Source organism: Dermacentor andersoni, chromosome 2 (genome assembly GCF_023375885.2).
Source record: "Dermacentor andersoni chromosome 2, qqDerAnde1_hic_scaffold, whole genome shotgun sequence".
NCBI classification, from domain to species: Eukaryota; Metazoa; Arthropoda; class Arachnida; order Ixodida; family Ixodidae; genus Dermacentor; species Dermacentor andersoni.
The window spans coordinates 4,815,442-4,838,316 of NC_092815.1; the positions used below are offsets into that span (position 1 = coordinate 4,815,442).

The window sequence follows — 22,875 nt, forward strand, 5'->3', positions numbered from 1 at the left end:
TATCCATTGCCTTCGTTTATCCATATACCAAGGTATTTATATTCAGTTACCCGAGGTATTTCCTGGCCCTGTATCTCCACTGTCTGTTCACTGTTTTCATTGAATACCATAACACCTGATTTTCTAACACTAAATTTCAAACCTAAATTGTTGCCTTCCTGTCCACAGATATTAGCCAGACGTTGCAAATCACTTTGCTTGTTAGCTAGCAACACAATGTCGTCCGCATAAAATAAGCCTGGGAATTGCTGCTCTATTACTGTACCCGCCTGTTTGTATGAGAGATTAAACCCGATATTACTTCCTTCTAGCGCCCTCTCCATCCTCACCATGTACATCATAAACAGCAGCGGGGATAAAGGGCACCCCTGCCTCAGTCCCTTGTTGATATCAACTTTCCCCTCGCTCCTCATCCCTTCCCATTCAACGCTAACGGTATTTTGTAGGTAAATCTCTCTCAAAAGCTGTAGACAATCGTTACCTAAGCCTTCCCCTTCCAGAATATCCCACAAAATGTTGCGGTCTACGTTGTCGTAGGCTCGTGTAATGTCTAAAAAGGCCACATACAACGGTCTGCTTTCTGCTTTTGATATTTCAATACACTGAGTAAGAACAAACAAGTTATCATCCAAACGCCTACCTATTCTGAAGCCATTCTGAAGCTCTCCCAAAATGCCATTATTCTCTGCCCATGCTTGAACCTTTATTTTATTGCCTGCATTGCTAGCCTGTATATTACCGATGTAATGGTCAACGGTCTATACGAGTGAATTCTGTCTTTCTCCCCATTACCTTTATAAATTAAATTCATTCTGCTTTGTCGCCAACTGTCTGGTATTCGTCTATCTTTTAAATTTTTTCCCACTGGTTTCACCAGAGCTTCCTTACTTTTTGGTCCTATGTCATTTATCAGCCTAACGGAAACCTCGTCTAGCCCTGTGGCTGTGCGTTTAGGAATTTTCTCTTCCGCTTTCTTCCAGTTTAAATTTGTCAGCACCAGCTCCTTTTCCACTTGGGTCTCTTTCATGCTCTCTCTTTTTTTCATCAAGTACAACCTCGTCATTGGCTTGGACAGATTCGGCTGTTGCTTTTCGGATGTAATTTATTGCCGCTTCTCCTTCCAGTCTGTTTTCATCTTCGTCTAGGATATGTTGTTGTATTGTTGTTGACTTCCTGCCTAATAATTTTATGTGGTTCCAAAATATTCTAGGTGCGGCCTTTTTTTTTTTCTCTCACGTATTTCTGACAACCAGCGTTCGCTGAAGTTCACCTTCTAATTTTGCTTGCACCAGTATTTGAACCATACACTTTTTCTCCCGGTACATTTCCCATTTACTGGTTACTTTACCCTGCGGCAACTGCCCCTTCTTTGCCTGCCTGTGCTCTCGAGATGATTTCTGTCGTTCAGCGATCGCTTCTCGTATCTCCTTGTTCCACCAGCCCTTCGGTTTCCTTTTTCCTTTCCAACGAACATGTTGTTTCTCTTTCCGTATTGCTGTCGTTATTACACTTAGAAGCTCACCATATTCCCGCTCTTTACTTGGCCATTTGACAAGTTCTTCCTCAACTCTTGTGACTGTATTTGCTATTTGTTCAGCGTTCAGATTTGGACTGGCCATTTTGCTCTCCTTGCTCTCTTTCCCAACTACATATCCCATATTCAAAATGATGGGTTTATGGTCACTCACTATGCTGCTAAACCATTCCTCATCGATGACCATTTCTCTCAACTTATCATGAATTCCTTCTGTCATCAGACGGTAATCGATGGTCGATTGCCGGTTTCCCACTTCCCACGTGATCTGTCCTTCACACTTAGGCCCTGTATTCACGATGACGAGGTGATGTTGCTCACAAAAGCCTAGCATTGACATCCCGTTATTATCGGTGTAGCCATCTAAATTTCAGCAACCTTGCGGAAACCCTTAATATCAGCGCTTATGCCTTCCACTAACTCTTTATTCTTCTCTGTGCAATTATTACCGGTCCAGAAATACGTAACGCGAAGCCAAGTTTCTTTCCCACTCATTGTGTCTGATAACCAAATATGCTCTTGACAATGTGAATTTACTCTTTTCCATTTGGCTCCCTAATGGATGAGCAATCCGACTCCCCCTCCCTTTCATTCCGACTTAGTACTGTTGCGCCCTTCCCAAACATAATTCTGAATAACTGGCGGCTCTTCTGAGTCTCTAAGGTGCGTTTCTGTAACCGCATACACCCCTATTTCTTCTCTATGTGACTGCACCTCAAACTCTGCCCAATTTTCCTTTCTTCTGCCGCCCTGCATGTTTATGTAGCCTATAGCATGGCGAGCTCTTTTTCTTGCTTTCCTCCTTCTTCTGTTATCGACGGCGATGCTCTTCTGATGTTCCCTTAGGGGACCTTCTTCATTACTATCTACTCTGGCCTCCCGAGCGCCCGCGGGCCCCCTAAAAAAGCAACAGAGGAACCACCAAGTCGCCAGCCCACTTCTCGTGCCAGCCTGTAATTGAAGTGGATCCCGTCTCGTTTAAAACCACCACAACTTCTCACTTCCCTGTTTACTTCGACAACCTCGAAGTCTTTCTCTCGGCTCATTTTCCATATTGCCTCATTAGCAGCCACTACGGCTCTTTGTACGTGACTGTCACGTACAGGCACCTCCGGCACCGTGCACACCACGATCTTCATCTGAGGGGATAGCTCGCGCAAGCCGTCCACCCCCTTCGCCAAGCGCTGGGCTAGTCCTGGCCCTTTCCTGTTTAGGACGTCATTTAGCTCACCTGCTACTATGACAAGGTTGCGCACGTGGGCATTTTCCGCGAGCTTTCCTTTGCTCGCTCCATGGCAGAACCCAGTGTCCGCCCTGGAAATGTCCCTACCGCCACTCTTTTGTCGCCTTTCACCCTCTCAACAATTGCTTTTGAGCACCCAGACAGGTATGGGTCGCCGGCGATAATCACCTTTTCATTCTCTCCTACTTCGCCCTTCTTCCCTTTGTCCTTTTCCGCGTGATTCGGACTCGACAATGGGCATTGTCCCCTGGGCTCTTGCTTTTTCCGCGTGGCGGCCTCAAGGTAGGTGCCGCGCTTTCCAGTTAACCCTTCATCAGGCTGCATGCGTTCCACTTATTTCGCTGGCACTCCCTCGCCTGTCGCGTCGGGGTCTGCGTTGCATTGTCACGCCCATCCTCGTTCATAATGACGGCCCTATTCAGCTTTTCCTCGGCTGCTTCAAGTCTCTTTTCAACTACCTTCCGTACATCACGCTCCCTGTTTAACTCATTTTTGAGCTCTTGCACCTGTTTGAGAAGCTCTTCCTGGAAAGCCTCCATTTTCTGCAGCCTAGTATCGACATCAGATGGTGTCGAATCAACCGGCACACACTCTCCAGGTGCCCTCTCCCCGTTACCCTCCGCGAGTGAGCACGTGATTATCGCGTGATAACCGCGTGGCCGCTCCGGAGATATCGCGATGCCCGTGCGATCCCACACGTTGTAGTTCGGCCTCCTCCTCAAGAGGAAGCTTTAGTTCGGGTGCTCTTATCAAAATACATGTAGAAGGAGAATTCGTTTTTCTCGGCAACCACTGCACCAAATTTGACGAGGTTTGTTGCATTTAAAAGAAAAACTTAAATTATAGTGACTGTTTGTTTCGAATTTTTCATTTAGATTGTCAATTCTTTATTAAAAATTGGCAAAAATAGCAAATTTTCGGAAAATGAAACTATCAAGCTTAACACTGTAACTCAACAATAAAAAATGATATCACAATTCTGTGAAATGCACCTAATGGTACATCTATAGCGGACAAAAATCATGTTACACATGAATATAAAAAAAATTTTGTATTATGGAAATACGGCTTTTGCAGAACCATTGTACACAACGTAACCAATTCACATAAGATACAAACTGACATACCAAATCTGTCCCCTTTGACCGTTATAGTAGATGCCGTTTACAGAACCTCGATATCTGTTCTTGATGCAGAGCTATTAGTTTGTAAATATCGTGCTTCTATCTATTTTTCGAAATTTCGCATTTTTCAAAATATAACAAAATTCAGGCCCTAAATCGAAATTCCGCTTCCAACAGACACTAGAACTCAACTTTCTATCTCAAATCCAACAAATTTCATTAAAAGCGATCCAGGGGTTATCTCAGGAAAGCGTTTCTGCATTTTACATGTATCTGAATAGATCGCGTCGGAGTTGGGCCCGAGCTAAAGCTTCCTCTTAAACAATTTGTCGAGGGATCAAATACATTAATAATAACTGCATTGCCATTGCCAAAGATGCTGCAAACGAATTCTTGAACGCTACGCACTGTCAAAACAAGTAAAATAATTATTTTTTTTATAAGAGAACATACTTTTATGTGCCAAAAATTGTACCCGAACTAAGTGATATCCATGCTTCCGTGTTTTTGTCTGTTTAATAAGTAAAAAAAAATCACATAAACTTTACAACTATATCAGTTCGAATCCACCAAAGCATTGCATGCCGCTGATATTAAAAATGTAAAGCCCATGAAATGAACAAGTTGAGGAAAAATATGTTAAACTTCGTCATTCAAGAACCTTGTTTACATTCTTGCGCACATGCAACGGCCAGTGAAAAATCTCAATGACGCTGTAATTTGCTCCGATGTATTACGCAGGAGCAGCTGTCACCGGTCCTGTATCGTGAGTAATTGCACCGAAATTATAGTCGCAACAAAGAGCGCGTATAAAAACCAGAAGTTCTCCAAAATATACGAGGGCGAGTCAATTGAAAGTGATCCAATGCGAATGTATGAAAACGGAATCCTTTATTTAAAAGTAGTCTCCATGAGCAATTAGACATTTGTCCCATTGACTAACGAGTCGCGTGATTCCCGTCTCATAAAACTCCTTGGGTTGCTGCTCCAAAAAGTCTGCAACTGATTCTTTCACGTCATCGTCTGACAAGAATCTGGTTCCCTTGAGCAGTTTTTTTTTGTTTTTTTTCAGTTGCCTCGAAATGTGAAAGTCGCAAGGCGACAGGTCTGAGATGTATGGCGGATATTGCAGTGTTTCCCACTTGAACTTCGCTAGTTTTATATTAACCACATCAGCGACGTGGGGACGGGCATTGTTGTGGAACAAGATTTTTATTTATTTATTTATTTATTTAATAAATAAATAAATAAATAAATAAACCTTGCTTACCTCTGGTTTAGTTGTCTCACTTTGCACAATAATTGTGTATGAGCTTTTCTTGTTTAGAATGGTTCAGCAGATAGGATGGGGGGGGGGGGGGGGGATGGGCATGAGAGCACCAGGTCCTGTTTTCTTACTTTTATTTTTTTTTCTCTACCACTATTCACGAATATTTAAGTGCCTTAATAGCACTGCTAACATACTACTGCAAAACACGAAATTGGGAAAGTTGCGGCATAAAGAAAATTGCAGTTTCACTCATACTGCGAAACAGTGATGCAAGAGATGGTGAAATATGCGCAGGAAGCTTGCTTCATGTGGTGTTTGTTGAAGTGAACACCTGCCAGTGCAAATCAGTAATCTCCTTTAAGGAAGTAAAATAAGTACAAGTCATATTTGTGGGAGTTGTGCCTCCCAGTGTTGAAGTGGAGAGACTCGACTTTTCTTCCTCCTCTTTCATATCCAGACTTGGTCAGTCTCCACCAAAAAAAACCCTTTAGCTTCTTACAGCTGAATTCGTTTTGGTTTTCTCAAATCTATATTTGAGCTAGCCATTGCTAGGTCTCGTGCTGTGCCCCATCAACCAGCCCTATCCAGTCAATCTGAGAAGCCAAGCACTAGAAGATTAATGAAGCAGATGCACCCACTCACTGTCATTACATGTAAGAAGAAAATTTAGCATAGGACTGTCTTCACAAGTGGGAAAGTGATGAGTAAGAACTTGAAGGCGCGGACACCAGCTCTATATACAGTACGCAGACATTGATAGGGTCCCTAGAACTAGGGACCCTAACATTGAACAGGCGTTGGCCAATCATGGCACCTGTTGGCTAGATCGCACTCTCCAGGATCAGTATTCACCACGACTGCGCTTCCAGCAGAGTGGCTGAAGTGTACAAGTGTGGACTGCCAATCTTGTGATCATATTTTTGAATCCACGCAGCACAATGAGAACTTTATCTGCAGTATTCTAGCAATAAATTTGGGAATTCCAGTGACAACACCAGTAGACATCAGAACAACCAGGGGAGTAAGCCCATAGAAGCTACTTGTGTAAAAAAGAAGACTGGCACAAGAATTGAGATGGCCACACTACATGCCTTTGTTCTGGTAGTGGTCCACTACTTTGGTGCTACAGTTAATGATCTCGAATGAGTTCAAGCAGCAAGAATTTAGCCCAGAAAAAAGAATATTACGCTTAACAGCTGTATCTAGTTGTATCATTTTGCCTATGCCGCTTTATATAACCCTGTTCACACTTACCTAAAGCACATGAGTGGCATCCTGAAAAAAAATTGAGCTTTTGATATTGCTTTGGAGAAAATTCATCTGTTTCGGCCTAACAGTACATATACATACTGCGTGCGCATATACCTGCGTTCAGTATACCTTGTCACCAACTGTTAAGTCACCTTCTTACCTCATCAGCGAATCACCCCTACAACCAAGTGTGCTGGGCCGCTATCTTGTACACGTTCGAAAAGCCGACGTTCGATTTCGCCTCGCGCGATGGTCCAGGCTGCGCCGATATCACGGCCTAGGCCAATCTAGTCCGATCGCGGGAGGCGAAATCGAACGTCGGCTTTTCGAACGTGTACAAGATAGCGGCCCAGGTCCGGGTTTTACCTGCATTTCCACCTATGCAGTTGGTAAAATCTTTGGCTGTTTACTGTAACTTCATATTTCAAACAATCGGTTGCATAAGAGGCTTTGGAAACACTGGCAACCCTAATGCCTGGGTAGGCTTCACGAAAGGCCACCAGTACCTCCTCGTTGCAAACTGTGCTCAACATAGAAGACCAGGGTCCCGACTACGCCCCTGGGACCCTGGCCTTCTTCTCTCCGGACTTGGGCTTACCCGGATACCACGTCTCCGGACCATGCCATCGAGCTCTGGCGAGCACTGCTGTTGTTCCTCCAGGACCCGGCGGCACCACCTGTCGGCGATCGGCTTCGCGACAGCCAGAAGCGTCATGCGGCCCCCACTTAGCTGACTCCAGGACGTTCGTTCATAAAACGGAGGCAGCCCTTCCCCTTTTGCAATACCCCTCCCTTTCCACCGCAGCGTCTTCGGCGCATTTTAATGTGGAATAATCGTGGTTTCATTCATTCATTCAGCACCCCTATTAATGTACTATCTGCATTTAGTTATGTTTTCCTATGTCTGCTGTCCGCGTATAATGCTTACATCTCTGCCTTGGGTGATTCCTTAGTACATCTGACTGACCTGCACCCACACATTTTTCCACACCCATGCAAGGCTGAGCACCCTACACCGAGAGCTGCAACGAAGAATGTACAGCCACTGAGATAGCTCGTGGTTGTAGTGGCACAAGACCGCTGCCAACATACTCATGGGCAACAATTATGTGCACGTGATGCATGGATGAGGCTGTGGAGAATGTAACATTCAGTTCCCTTTTACTGCAAAAACACTTTTTCTCCAGTTCAGACACCCTAGCTGGTGCAGAGGCTATCACCCTCCACCCTCAAAGTGCAAATATTTCCACCTTATTTTAATAGTACTATACCTGCTAGAGCACTTTTTAAGGTTCTTTGCACTGCGACACATGAATGCGTGAAACAAACCATTCTAAAGTGAGTTAACTTAATATTTGTACTTTCTATTTTCTTTACAGCAGTGTGGTCAACAATGTATTGTCAACCCTCCCCCAATTTCTTTGTGCATGTGCCCTTCTGTAGCATAGAGCATTATTGCACAGCTGCTTGCCCCCAGTGCAGCCAATGTAAAAGATGTTGGTTTCCACTCGACCAACTGGTACCCACTGAGGAAACCACTGCACCCACTGTATCTGCTTAGACAACCGTTAGCAAAAAGAATATGGTGAGCATGAAAGGTCTGTCATAGAGAGAGAAGGGGAATGAACATAACGCACCACTGGCTTTATTATTCAGACATTTACACAAGCTCAACAGAGCCATTAGACAATGCACCAGCATATGCAATGCCGTTCCTATTAGGTGAGAAGTGACACACATGGTGCAATGTCCCGTACATCAGAGTACCGTGTGCAAAAGCATGTCCAGGCACAGATGAAATAATAAAAAAAGCTGAAAATTTTGTAGACACTGCAACGTACACCCCACAACTTGTCACCAATTTTCAATGGAAGAATTTTTTTAACAAATAACTTGACTGCAACCAGTACAAAACTATAAAAATAGCAAACATTTTGAACAGCTACAAAAGAGAGAGAGGAGGACAGAGTTCTTCAACCCGATACTTGTGCTGTTTCACTTCCTAAGCAGCAGGGGTTTAAAAGATGACAAACTTCTTTATTACACATCCTTAAATAGATTGCCATGTGTACACAGCTGTCCAGCACACAATTTACAGAATCCACAAGGCCATCGGTGACCGGCTGCCAGGTCTAGCCTGTGCTCACCTGTTAATCTGAAGCAAGCACAACCAGGATGCCAGGTGAGCTTGCATGTTCTTCAAGTGCTTCTTGTGGAAATTGGCATTTCAATGACTAATTGATTGGGGGAATGTAAGATTTGTTAAAGTTTAGGTTGGTCACTGCAGGTCATTCCATTTTGCCACCATGAACCAGCCACACAAAGCTATGGAATTAAGTATGTCCTTCCGTACGAGAGCAGTGAGCAAGTTTACCCTCAGGATCTCACTTTGTGTTGGCATAGCCACTGATGTATGCTCCTTCAGTGTTCTCATTCATTTCACAACTCAATGAATCAAAACTGTGTGTTACAATACACAATATACCATGCTTTGCAGGCGATTATTGTGAATGTCACATACCATGTTTGCATGAATATAACACAACCAGAAAATAACAAGGGGGCAAAGTGTCAACTTAGAAAATAACAAGTACTATTACGATTGTCACGAAACCTCATTGTGTGTTATGCAACCATAACTGCACTTGGACACATTTTTGCATACCCTGCCTGTTACAGTGACGCATGCAAACAGGTACAACATGGGCTAACGTTTAGCACAAACCACAATGAACAACTTTGGAAAACTGCTGCATCTTGAAGCACAAAAGTGGAAAGAAAATATTTTTTATAATATGAACAACAGCTCTAAACAAAAGAGGAATTCGCTAGAGCTACAACAAACAGCTTGAGTTATATGTCCATGCAAATATGGTATGTATGTCTCGACAATTGTTATAGCATTTGCCTATCAAATTCTAGGAAGAATCTGGTAATAATGTCAAAAATTTAAATAAGGCATCGTGTTGTGAAGTGTCAGTGGTAGCTGTATCCTGCTGAGCCTATATGTTCAACTGAAGAGGCCTTGGTACAAACAGCATGGCACACTTGCATATTCACATGCGAGCTCTTAAAAGATCATTCGACAACAAAAACTAGTAAGCCACAAGAAATGTGGTGGAAGCCTTTATGGCAGCATAGGAAAGGCATTGCATTTCTCAGTGATTCACTCACGTTGAGCCCGAGAGGTGAACAGCCTCAAAAATCTTGGCAACAACCAACAAGAGATAAAAACGTCATATCTTGAGAACAAGGGAGTACATGCTCTGAAAAGGAAAGGCCTCCCACCAGAAGACCATGAGTTCACAGTGCAACCCTACATGACTGGGCTTTGTTTCCCTTTGGATGAGAGTGCACTGCTGTCTTTTTATCTGGCTATTTCTTATTAGAGTGAGGATACATGACCACCGAGAGGGAGAATGTGCAGCACCAAGGGGATTACAAATGAACACTTTATACAGCTTCTATACAGGCTACCTTAAAGTGCATTCCATTGGTACACCATGACATTTGAGAAAAGTGACATGGAAGAAAACAGAGGCTGTCCCTTAAAGCATTCCAAGTTCTACAATTTGCACAGAACATGCACTGCAGCTTAAAAAATCACACAGGTTGACAAATCTCATGTCTATCCATGAGGCAAGCAAAGGCCAAGCATCTGAACGCAGAAAAGCACTGCAAGGGTGGCAGCTGCAATGCACATAGGTCACATCTTGCGATTCCAATGTGTGAAAGCATTTTCCATTGAAAAGTTAACCATAAAAATTGCTTCCAGTCGACGCACAAGTTTTGTGCACCATTGCCACCTGGACCAACATTGCACCTGTAAACATCTTTTCTGCTTTACAATTCATCGGTGCTGATGGCATCGATAGAGCTAACAGCCCTTATGCTTTCAGTATAGCAAGTGCCTCCAGCCAAAAGGAGCTCGGAAGGAGTTGTGCTATCAAGCTTGGAAGTTTTAGCCTCCTGCTGCATTTATCTTCAGTCCTTAAGGAGGCCCTGAAACATATTTTCCTGAGCCTGAACAAGAGGCTGGAATGGGTGTACTGTATAATAAGGATTACAAAAGGAAAAAGTGTCATTCACCCAACTTGTAGCATGAAGCTGCAAAGGAAACCCGTCCAGGTTTCTCAGAAGGCAAGCTTCGTCCTGATCTGGCACTTGAACCCGAGACTTATGGGTTCGAGTCCTGGACCAGGACAAGTTTTTCTTCAACTGCGAAGCTTTTTCTGAGAAACCCATACTCTAGCTTCCTGCTATGAGGCAGGTGGATGACAATATTTCCTTTAATGAAATTTTATCCACTTTGCAGGCTTCCGGAGAATGGATTTGCCACATAAGGACTATATTCCTAAAGACATTTTTAAAGGGGAGCTAATATGAAGAGATCTGGAGAGCAAAACGTTTGCTTCCCCAGTCCCCTTCTAGTGTATAGGAACTACTTGCGTGGCACTTTCTCTCTTTCTGCAGTGCTCCTATGCGGGTCACCTACGTACTACTACCACCCCAGAGAGGAGTGACAGGGTGCCCTCTTCCTAGATGTGAAAGCACACACACAGGAACTTTTGTTGACGTCATAAACGATTGCTTAAATGGCTGGTGTATAAGGGTGTCGCGCCTGCTGTAGTTTCACTGCTCATTTCACATAGGGGAAAAACAAACGTTAGGGCTCTGAAGCTTCAGAAAGGAGCGAGAAATTTTACATGGTAAGTTCGCTGATGCATGCTGTGGAATAGTATTTCAGTTGCACATTCAAAGCAGAATTGCCTAGATTGGGATGTTATTGTGCTAAAAAAAGTGTTTCAGTGGCCATTCAGGTTAAATTTTTTATGTTAACCCCTAAGTTGTGTTCTTCCATTCCGTGATTCCCTGCCTTTGCCGCATCAATAACTCTGGCTGCCCCTTTTGCTATTCTCAACAACAGGTCTATTGCCCTTCCCCCAACAATCTTTAAAACCCAAGGACATCAGCAGGCTAATTATCTCCTCAATTACCTCCGGATGGATTCAACATAGCTAGCCAAACATGCTCAATAGTTTTGTGCTATTCGCATCAGAACATTTTCTTGTACGACCTCACATTCTTACACACCATGATAAGTCTTCAAAGTGTAGCGCACTGCTCCTCGAATTATCCTACAATTTTCTTCTTGATCTCATTCCTCGCTGTCGGATATAGTTTCATAGACTACCTCCATTGCAATCATCCGGTATGCTGTTTCCCATCTCTAACTTTATGTTTAACATCATTTCCTCTGCTGATGTCCACACTGTTAACATGTATTTACGGCTAATTTCCTGGCTCTTCTTCTCAACTGTGAGTCAGTGCTTTTCCAAAGTTGCCAGTGTTTTTCCCAGTTATCCTGATGGCCCTATCAAAAACACGAAAGAACCACTAGAGCAAATGCAGGCAACGAGCGAGATCTACACCATTTCTGAGCCTATTTTTTGGAGCTTTGTTGAAAAGTTGTGAGCGTTTAATTTAATCAGCATTAGATGGAATGGTACCTGCTCTCACATCACCTGCTGTTTCTTTGTCTGACGGGAACACAGCGACAGCAAGATATGAGTCTTTCCATACCGTCATCAGTAGTGGCACACATAGCTTTCCCTGAACTTTAGGTTGCATTGGAAGTAATGTGCATTTTGAACACTGGTGCAAACCTTCTATGCTGTTGTCATTCAGGCCCATTTACAGGTTCCTCAATATAGAAGGTTTATCATAACCTGATGTTTATCGACGCACTGTTCTTTCTATGGAACAGGTGCCAACTTAATTCAGTGCATAATCTGACACTTGATGCGGGGCTAGCAAGAAACGAAATAAAAATGCACATACACCCAAAATAACAGACCAATGGCAGAGTAGTGCTTCATAGTGATTATAAAGGCAGCATATAAAAAAATTGTGGAAGGCACAGTATGCCTGCTTTGATCTGATGCAACTACTGCTATTCCCGTAAACTGTTTCAGTACTTTGGTGATAAAGGTGATCCTGATTATATCAAACTCAGATATGCTATTACTGTCTATATCAAACAGTTGTAAAATCCTCTAGACAATTCCATGCAAATGTATAGTGATGTGCTATGTGCAAACCCAACTCATGTTCACCCTGCCAGATTTCTTGTTCCACCACTCCTCATTTCATGTCTGGCGAGGAATGGGGGGATGACCAACATTTGGACCAGTGGAACCAGTCTTGAAAAATGCAAATGTAGGGACAGCTCAGTATTGGGATCTTCTAGTGCGGCAACAAAAACACCACTGTGTTGGCTTGCCGACATTCCTACCGTCTTCCACAATTGGAGCACTCAACACAGTGCAGACGTCTTGGCATCAGGCTACTGTTGGCCATACTGATATGCACATTAGTCATCTGGATATTGTAGGTCACAATGCACACAGTGATACAAATAATGAAAGCATCGTAGGACTAGTTTGCACTGCAAAGAACTTTTTCCAACCCTTATGGCAAAGCACACATTGGAAGGTATTAGAAGCACAGCGACTTTTGCAAGCTACATGCGTCGTTTTGCGTATGGCAGTAGATATTTGGTCACCAGGTCGGCAAGTCTGAAGAAAAAGACGCTACAGCTAGTTAAGGCCTACGCTTACGTAGAAAAATGTAAAAACAGACATACATGGCACACACACAAAATGCTCATGTTCCTTTCTTTTGGCAATTCAGCTCTCACCGAGTAATAACAAAGTAAAAAAAAAACAATGTAGAGAACATGGCACCTCAGAAACACATTGCCAAGAGTGTAAGCCACAACATAAGCTGATAAAACAGGCACGCATCTGATTTAACTGAAAGTGTTGCATCATAAAAGTTAACTGTATCCCTAGAGCTGACGTGGAGAACCAGCAGCAGCATCTTTGACCATGTGCTTGCGCACTACGTGACATGGCCAGCATACTGAATTACTTGCACACATCCCTCGGAAAAGGCTTCTTCATGCGTGACCGTTTATGGCCAATCTTTGATCATGCTGGTTGCAGAACCACAAAGAGGACTCCCCACGTATTTCTTTCACACATGACAAGACCATTACAAATTAATCTGGATAAGTTTCCTTGGGCTTCCCTTATCAGACTCATATCTCATATAGATGCAAAATCAGTTGGCCAAAAGACCACTCCATGGCAAATGCAAAATTCAATTTTCATTTGTCACTCCCCACAGCAAAACCTGAAAAAAAATTTAATGCAGGGGAGCCTTTTGGTGAGCCCCTCTGGATGCTGTGTTAAGATGCAAAGGCTTGATCTCACAACTATCCTTCACACTAATTTACGGTTCAATGTTAAGACATGTACTATTGGAAATGAAGCTAAAAATTAATTTCAAAGTGTTGACTGTGCACTGAGTAATCATTATTAATTAAAAAAGAACATTAAAACTAAAAGCTGCAGATGCTTGATTGGACACCTGATAATGGGAAGAGTCTACAATCATCTTTCTGCATCTGTGCTTTCCTTTATGTGCATTTCCAAGCTGGCAAAGGGTCACACTATCATGGCTATTTCTACAGCCTTCCAGGTCCTAAACACATTCAGTATTGATGAAAAACAGAAAGACTGCTGTGCGCGCACAACACCAAATTTCACTTTTCAACCACAAAAGGGAAAATCAAGCACAGCTCTCAGCACTGGTGCAGCTAGCACAATAAACAGTCCCGCCAAAGCCAGCTTTAGACGAGTGCCCAGTCTGCACCACCCACCACCATGTGCAGGCCACAAGGTACAGCAAGCTCTGTTATTATGACCACGGCCTTTCGTGCGACGAGCTGCGACATGGCACTCGTGCTCAAGTGCAGTGCCTGCTGCCATGCCCAGCACACCTAGTCAGACCACGTAAGAGAGGCACTCCTCACAACTCGTTGACATGAGGGTGTGTTGCAGAGTTGAAAGCAAGTCACGTGCAACCAGTGTCAGCTCTAACAGGAGAGACGGCCAGGCGAGCGTTTACGTGACCCCAAGTGCTCAGCTCTCGTCACCAAGCCTAGCAGACTTTTCTAGACAGCTGTGTCGCATCACTTCGCTTTGGTGGCGGTGGTGGTGGAATTTTGCGCCTACATGACACATCATCAGCACTGCCATCCGGTGGCGGGAGGCAGCAGGGGTCGCGGAAACCGAGAATCTCGTGTGGAGTCGCAGTCGGCTCAGACGACAGCTGCTGGGCCACTTTCCATTTTTTCTCCATTACACGCTGCAAGTCCCGCAAGAACACATCTGGTGGGCAAGCGATCTGGCCCGGACCAGCCGGTGATGAGAATGATCGCCGTGCAGGAGATGACAGCCGCGTGCTTTCACTGCGTTTAGGTGGCGCTGGCTTCTTTCGCATAAGTGGCTGCATCGGTGGTGGTGGTGGAGGTGGTGGCGGCGGCGGCGGCGGCGGCGGCGGTGGCGGCGGCGGTGCTGCCACCACTTTCTGCAGCGCTCTTTTCTCCACAACTTCATATTCACTGCAGCTGCAAAGCTGTCTGCTCGAAGAAGGCAAGTGACTGGTAGCATTTGCTCCACCCACAGAATGTGTGCTTTTAGGCATGGCAGCCTGCTCACAGCTGCTGCCACTAATGTCTTCACTGGGTCTCTTACGCAGCATTTCATAGCCATTGGCAATGAGTTGTGGATCTGCGTAGATAATACAAGTGCTGTCCGATGGACGGCACAACACCGACAGGTTTGTACCTGGAGGGGACCGTGGTGACCTTGGCTTTGGGGGAACAGCTGGAGGGCTGTTTGTTGGTGTTGTTTGTGTGCTACCAGGGGGCGGGCTATTTGTAGGTGTTGCCAATTCAGAGGGGGGCGGTGGCAGTGAGTTCAAGCTGGAAGTGCTTGGCCAGCTAAGAACATCACCAAGCTGCAAAGGTGGTGGTGGTGGTGGGAATGAATCAAGGCTCAGTGTGCTGCCTGTGAAATCATTTGGAGGAGAGGGTGCATTCACTGTACCGGGAACTTGAGCTGACAGCTGAGCGGGTGAGGTCCCCTCATCCGACTCGACTGCTGGTTGCGATGAAAAAAGCGGAACAAAGTGCTGCTGCAACTCCTTCTCAGGGCTATGCAGGGGAGGGGAACGCAATGTTGGGCCTGGTGACAAAGGTGGAGAAGTTCGACGAGCATTACTGGAACGGGGTAGACTGCCCTGGCGATTTCTTGACAGGGTGCCCAAGGCAGAGGTGGAAATGCGCTCATCAGTCTGTGACCGGCGCAGGCTCATTCGTCCTCCTGATGTTCTCCCAAGACTGCCGCTGAGATGAGCGCCACTCTTCCTTCCTACAGTGTCATAAATTCCAGAACTGTCGGGAAGTTCCACCGATGACTGCTTAGCAAGTGTGCGAGTTGTGTTGGTCAAGGGGATTTTGGGTGTCATTGATGGTTTTCTCTTGATGGTCCCAATAGGAGCATCGGCATCAAAAAAGGCAATCTGCTGGTCTGTCGGTGTGGCAGTATCGGTGCGGTCAGATGACGCTCCGCTGCTGCTGGACGATTCCTTTCGCGGGAGACCCGAGTGCAGCACCAGGCCAGAAGGAGAGTTGCCAAGGTCACCTGCCGTGATGGTCAGCCCAGAGTCTGCGCTGCCTCGCCGCTCAGAGGACTGTTGCTCCTGCGATGGGCTGGCGAGATCCGGAGACACACTGTCGGGGCTCACAGCTGCCAGTGTTTTGGCCATAGAACAGATAGAAAAGCTACGGGCATGAGCCAGGGTTTCCAGGTCCTCTTCAACAATGTCACGCATCAGGTTGTCATAGTTCTCTTTGATTATCCGGCCATACTGCGAGCAGAAGAGAACACCATAGAATGCCACTTGACACAAAGTATTAGAAACATCTTTTTTTTTTTTTACACTCTTCCTTCAAACTAGACTAGGTAATTTTATTCCCCTGTTGCAAGAAATTATGTAAATCTCACTTCCTGTTCATTAGCAGACAACACACACTTGGTGAAATAAAGACTTTGACGTTAAGGGGCCACAAGAGGTAGTAGTCCATTCATTCTTTTTCTACAAATGTTAATTGAAATCCCCTACACCATATTTTGTGGGTTCTAAACTCAAAAATCAAAACGTGTTTCTCGAGAGACACAAGCTGAGAAAAGCTTATGTGCACTTCCCATGCTCCAATGATGCAGTGGAGGACCACATATAAATCATGAGTGACATCCAGGTGATATAATTGCTGAAGCTGTGTGGTGCCACTGGATTGGATTAGTTTCCTTACATTGAATTGGCTAGCTAGTGTCACCCGAAATGACACACAAGGCACTCCGCTCTCTCCTTGAGTGAAGTCTCTGTTGTATGCACACAGCAGTCCAGCACCATTTCTGCATGTATGGCTAACAAGATATTTTGTTACGAAATGCAAATGAAGGCCGGTGTTGGAGGTCAAGTGATGTGTTTCAGGTGCAAGAAATTATTGTGAGAAGGCTACTTCCTGGCTTGATAAGTGATCTACAAGAAGCCTCTAGAGACTCGAGTGACACAAAATCTGTTTGGTAGCAATAGGACCAAGCCAAGTGGGTGCACCATCCTGCTCTGGTCAGTTGTCTTGGCAGTGGAGCCAGAACTCTGCCTTCTGCTGCCGGCATGGTGCGCACAAACGCACGGGCCCTCCGGCTTGGCAGCAGCCGTAAGCTGGTCCGAGCGGTGTCAGGCACCCCCCAGGCCATCTCATCTCGTGCACCACCGTGTGTAAGGCCAGACTGCCAGGGTGCCATGCATGTTCCCTCGTGCTGCCGCGTGCATCCACGGAGCTCAAGGACAACACTGCTGTCAATGCTTTCCACTTTCAGTGAAACTTTCCACTTTCAGTGAAACTGCCAATCTTGTTTTAGACACACAAATATAATGGCTTAAGTATGCTTTCTATGAAACTAAAGAAAGCAAGATTAATGGTACTGAGTACAGGCATGATCGAAAAAAAAAAAAAAATTGGTAAGCTTTTGCAATTTCTCTTATCTCCTCTACTGCGACAGCAGCAGGCTCTCACTACAGACACTACTCAGAATTTCGTCACACTCTGCCTTTCTGAGATACATGCACGCATGCTCCCACTCTCAGAGCTGTGCAGTACACAAAGCCCCACACAAATTCTCAAGCTCAAAATCTGCACAGTATTGCCACAGAGGTTTGGACCTCGATGCCGGTGGTAGGAAAATTTTTGTTCATAGCTCGTAGTGCTCATAGGAAATGTTCATAGCTTGCTTGACATGTGCTGTGAGAGCGGGCTGTTTTTTTTTTTCATTTTTTTTAGTCAATGATCTTTTGAGTACTGTAATTGGGCGATTCTGATTCATTTTTCTTTTTGAAATACCATATCTTCCAGTACATAACCAGAGTTCTTTTTTCCAAAATTTGTCAGTGTGCCTCATACAATGGTGCATCTTACATATGCATAAAACCATATGCGCTGGATCGACCAGTAAGCGCACTTATTTTTTATTTTTTTTCATGCCTACAAGAAACCGCGCTTGGCAGCATTCTGAAATAAAATCGAATCTTGCTTTAACAGCGGAGTAACCAGGGCTAGGGCTAGACATGTAGGCAGTGTGGTGGCCACAGTAAAGGCCACCATCATGACCTCCGTGATAGGAGGTCAGGCATACTAGTTTGCTGTTATAGCCTCTTAAGGAAATGGTTAAACCTACGGGATTGATGCAATAAATTAAAGAAAGAGGGGCACTGCATCTGTGATTGTCACGATGTGGTGCCCGGCATCGACACACTAAAAGAAAAATGGCACCGACTCTGCGCAGTTTGACACTGTGGAACAACAAAAACCATTCCGTCTTAGAAACAGCTCAAGAAGCACAAGTGATCTGACACAAAAATATTAGGATTGCAACTGAGCCAAGTTGGCAGTTGATGGCTACTAGTAAGCGTGCTGCATTGTGTTGCCCTACAGAGCACGAGACCCAGGTGTGCACCAACTAGTAGAGGGCGCCGGCAGGTGTGCCCTGTCTTCATTATGCGCACCCGTGGCCAGGCCCAGTGGCAGCAGGGAACAGCATGCCAGTGCACAGAGTGCGTGCTCCACAGTGCACCACGCGCATGCTCGGCCTGTTCACCAGAGCCTTCCACATGAATATTTCGAATGAGCAAGCCCATGTGTGCCACTGGCACACGAGTGCACTTGTCAGCCTGTCGATACTCCTTGCTCTGCCGACATCCACAGGCATCCCGGTAGATAACATAACCGAGGCGGAAACACAGGCTTGGGTGGGTCTTGCAGTCTGTGAAGCTACATCTTGAGTCAGACACCCACTAGCTCATGACTTTCGCTTAAAAGCAAACTTGCAGCTTTTAGCAGCTGCGCTACAGCCAGCACTTTATTTTGTATAGCTGCACGCTGAGCCTTTTACACACCCATTTGTTTCTATCGTAGAGCTTCTTTATCCAAACAGTAAAGCCTCCCTATAATGAAATCACATTATTCAAACTTTTTCATGTTCCCGCATTACTATGACTCTAAGCTAGTCATAAGCTACTACAGTAAAGCCTCGTTAAACTCTACCCATTTAAACAGTACTTTCGTTTTAAAAGTACTGTCGAATCCGGTTACATCAAACTCGAAAAAAAAGAAAACGCTTATCAGTTTGATATAGAGCATATTTGATATAAGCCTGCTAAATAATTGGGTGTCATAAAAGCACATACCATTTATAAAGTCACTTTATTGATGAAACTAGCTTAGTTTCGCATAAATTAGTCCTGCATTTTCTTCTGCTTGGGCAATTTCGCTGCCTGCGACGCACGCACTTCCCCACATTGTCAAAAGGAGTCGGAGCAGCTGAGGCCACAACCTTCCGTATTCGCGCTGAAGCACCGGACTAGTGTGAGTGCACCAATCACTTCGGAGGATGTGGGCAAAGGACCGTCGTTACTTTCCTCATTGTGCCCACTTTCATTTGTGCTCGGTACGATGTCGGCAATGCAGTCTTCGTTTTTGGGCTCTCCCGTGGTCGCGACGCCATCACCTGCACTCACAAACTCGTAAACCGTTGATTCGTCAACAGTTTCAGGAAATTCTGACAGCTCGCTCCAAACTTCGGCAACACTGGCAACGGCTTCGTCGCATTCATCAGAATTTACAGACATCACCGAGCCCGCGGAAATTGGTACTTATGAAGAACCACTTGTACACAGCCGTGCATAGGCGTCAGACGCCTTGAGCACTGGGTCGCGAGTTTGGCCGCTTTAGCCCTAATCGTGCCGAGAGTGCTCCTCGGAATCTTGCACGCTGCAGGGACATCCGACTTCTTATCGCGTTAGACCCGATTTATGATTTCAAGCTTCACGACGAAAGGCGAATTCTGCCGCTTCATCACAGCAACACTGCGGGAGAAGGCCCACAAGACGCAAATACAATGGGCCAGAAAAGCAGCGACACAATTCACACTTTCGCGATCTTGCAGGACCAGAGAACAAGAGCCTCTGATTGGCCGTCTGAGCAAGCACTGCGGGCGGCCCATGATAATTTTTTGCAGGGGGATGTCGACAGCTCGCCCGAGGCAGCGTGGTCACGGTAGGGAGAGCGGTTGGATGGAGCTGCACCACTGAGTTTCTCCGTTACCGCGAGGGAAAGCCAACTTCTGGGGGCACTTTTCCGCCACTTGACGTTCAATATATCGGAAGTTGCTGCTATTTTTGTTCGACGTAAGCATAATTTTTGCTCTATACTGTAAAAAGCGGACTATAGGTAGGACCGGAATATAGGTCAACCCCCCAACTAACCAATTCTAAGAATGAAAAAAATCTTTTTCAATGGCAAAAGTACCGAAATACACCCTTACCTGGAAACAAATGCGACTCAGCCGGTTGCACAATGGTGACAGTATTTATTTAAATGCTGCTCGCATGTGCACCTGGCCAAGTTTTTAACAGTATCAAGCGACCATCAACCCGCGTGCTTGTCAGCACCTTATTGACGGCGCTGAGTGGCGAAACAAACGAGATACGAGCATGTGTACACATGCGCTTACTTTCGCTATTTCGCCGCTTCGTGCCGGGATGATAAGATGCTGACAAACACGCGGGTCGATGGTCGCACAATATTGTTAAAAATTGACCAGGTGTACAGTACACAAAAGGGAACGAAGTGCGCAAGTGCTATTTCGAAACAGACTCGTCCGAACTAGAGTCGGATGACGTGTGCTTATGGCTGCCCACGTCCCATAGAGCATCGTCCTTTGTAGCGTCCAGCGCGGTGCTTATGCTGCATATTCTAAGAGACTTGCGCACCATCTCTTTGGGGAGGGATTTCCACGTCAACAACACCCAGCCACACACAGTCGCAAGCGGTGGATGTCGCAGGCGGCCGGTGGGGGTAGTCGAGGTATTGCCTAGCATCCATTCATTATAGAGTTCGTGCACTCTATCTTTAAATGGCTTATTTAACACAACATCTAGTGGCTGCAGCACAGATGTCAGTCCACCAGGGATGACCACGAGGTCCGTCTTGCCATAGCACAGGGCCCGCTTTACGTTGGCTGTGAGGTGGCCTCGAAATGAGTCAAGAACGAGCATGTTCACTCGCTCAAAGAGAGCACCAGGTTGCCGCTTTCAGATGAGCCAGACCCACATCAACGATTCGTTCATGAAACCCTTTTCCCGGACGATGACGTCACGTAGGAATTCCTCTTTCGGCAATGTTTTCCTTTTAAAAATGATGAAAGGGGGCAGCTATTTCCCATCAGCTCGACACGCGAGCATCACAGTGAACCGTGAGTGCTCGTTGCCCGTTGTTAGAAGCTTGATTTGCTTAGCTCCTTTCTCAGAAACAGTCCGGCTTGAGGGCATATCGAACCACAGTGGCATTTCATTGGCGTTTCCAATCTGCCCTATCATGTAGTCGCATTGCTGCCGAAGAGCAATTACATATCACTGAAACTCGATGAGCTTGTCTTCCAATTCTTCTGGCAGTTTCTGGCACACAGAAGTACGGCGCCGTAGTGCAAAGCCCTTCCTCTTCATGAATTGTCGCACCCAGGATGGCGAGCCCTTGAATTGCGCCCTCGTCAGTCCAGAGGCGCGCGCAATCTCTACCACTTTCAAACGGATGCATTTGGTAGTCACAGGCAGCGATCTTACATGCAGCTCACAGACCAACTCCGCAACCTTGTCTTCCAGTTCTGGATACGCTGCAGTCCGCCCATGAAATGGCGTTTTCTTTTGGTTGCTGCAAGCTGTAATACGCTGCTTCTGTCTCCGCCAGTACCGAATGCTCTTTTTGGATACTCCAAATTCGTGCTGTGCCGCCAGGTTGCCGTGGGCTACCGCGTACTCAATCACCTTTTTCTTGCAGGCGACGGTGAATTGCCGTCGGCTTCCACTCATATTGAAACAAAATGTGAAAAAGCAGCCTTTAACCAATATAACTTTGTGACAATGGAAACGGAAAATGACGGTGCCACAATGTCGCCGTGCCGCACTGCTGCTGATGACGATGGCGAAGGCAGCTGTTTACTTCATCCGCCCATTGTTGCAACACTTCCGTAGTTTTTCTGCCAATGTCCGGTAGATAAGACGAGGGTCGACTTTTCGCAATGGTCTTTTGAAAAAAAGTTTGACCTACCGTATTTACTCGCATAATGATCGCACTTTTCTCGTCAGAAAAATTGATGCAAAATCAGGGGTGCGATCATTACGCAGGTTAAATTTCCCGCGAGAAGAAAAAAATTTTTTTTTTCGTCTTGCGTTTGCTGCGGGACACCAAAACAAAAATGGTTGCCAGCGGAGCAAGCCAAACGCGCCAAATCTTATTTTTTTTTCTTCTCGTGAGTACATTATGTGCATTGAAACAGTTTCTTCTGTATCAGTAATGAATATTATTGTTAATATCGGCAAGTTTGCGGCAATAACGTAGCCATGCCCACTTTGAGGGGACAAACAGATGGGCGCACTTAGCTTAGCTAGATCTGTCTTCACTACTATCCTAATATGGCATGTTTCCGCTAAGGGTGGGCAAATATCTTAGCTGTGTTACAAGCGTCGGCATATGAATAGGGCACACTTTTAACGTATCAGTGCAAACGTGGCTACTATCGTTGCCGCTCGCGATTTGTTGCGTGCCCACGAGTGCAGATGAGAAGAATCGAAAGGCGCCTTTTTTGTTGTTGACCACAAACATTATAAAGCCTACACTTAATAAAGCCAAGTTTGGTCGCAGCTTTTTTTCTTTAGTCATGGAAGTGCGGAAAGTGATGAAAGTAATGAAATGAGGCATCTACTTAATGTTTGGTGTGTGCAGACCGCTTGGTTTGTCTTGAAGAGTTGTTTGAGTAGCATTCGACAGCTGGTAAGCGCAATCATTATCAGCTAGACGTGGCACACGACATATCGCTGCGGCAAGTTCGGGGTGCGATCATCACATGGAAATATAAAAAATCGAATTTTGACGACAAAATTCAGGGGTGCGATCATTACTCGAGTGCGATCATTATGCGAGTAA

General features: G+C 45.4%; 1 protein-coding gene across 6 annotated transcripts in view; it reads right to left on the reverse strand.

The window, feature by feature from the left end:
* Window positions 1–8,045: 8,045 nt before the first annotated feature.
* Window positions 8,046–22,875, reverse strand: part of LOC126543027 (uncharacterized) — a 248,848-nt gene continuing 234,018 nt past the window's right edge. For all 6 annotated transcript variants that reach the window (XM_055077589.2, XM_055077591.2, XM_055077590.2 and 3 more), the window contains one exon: window positions 8,046–16,202. In XM_055077589.2, the coding sequence (XP_054933564.1) occupies window positions 14,430–16,202 (1,773 nt within the window). In that variant the 3' untranslated portion in view covers window positions 8,046–14,429. The remainder of the gene's footprint in view (window positions 16,203–22,875) is intronic.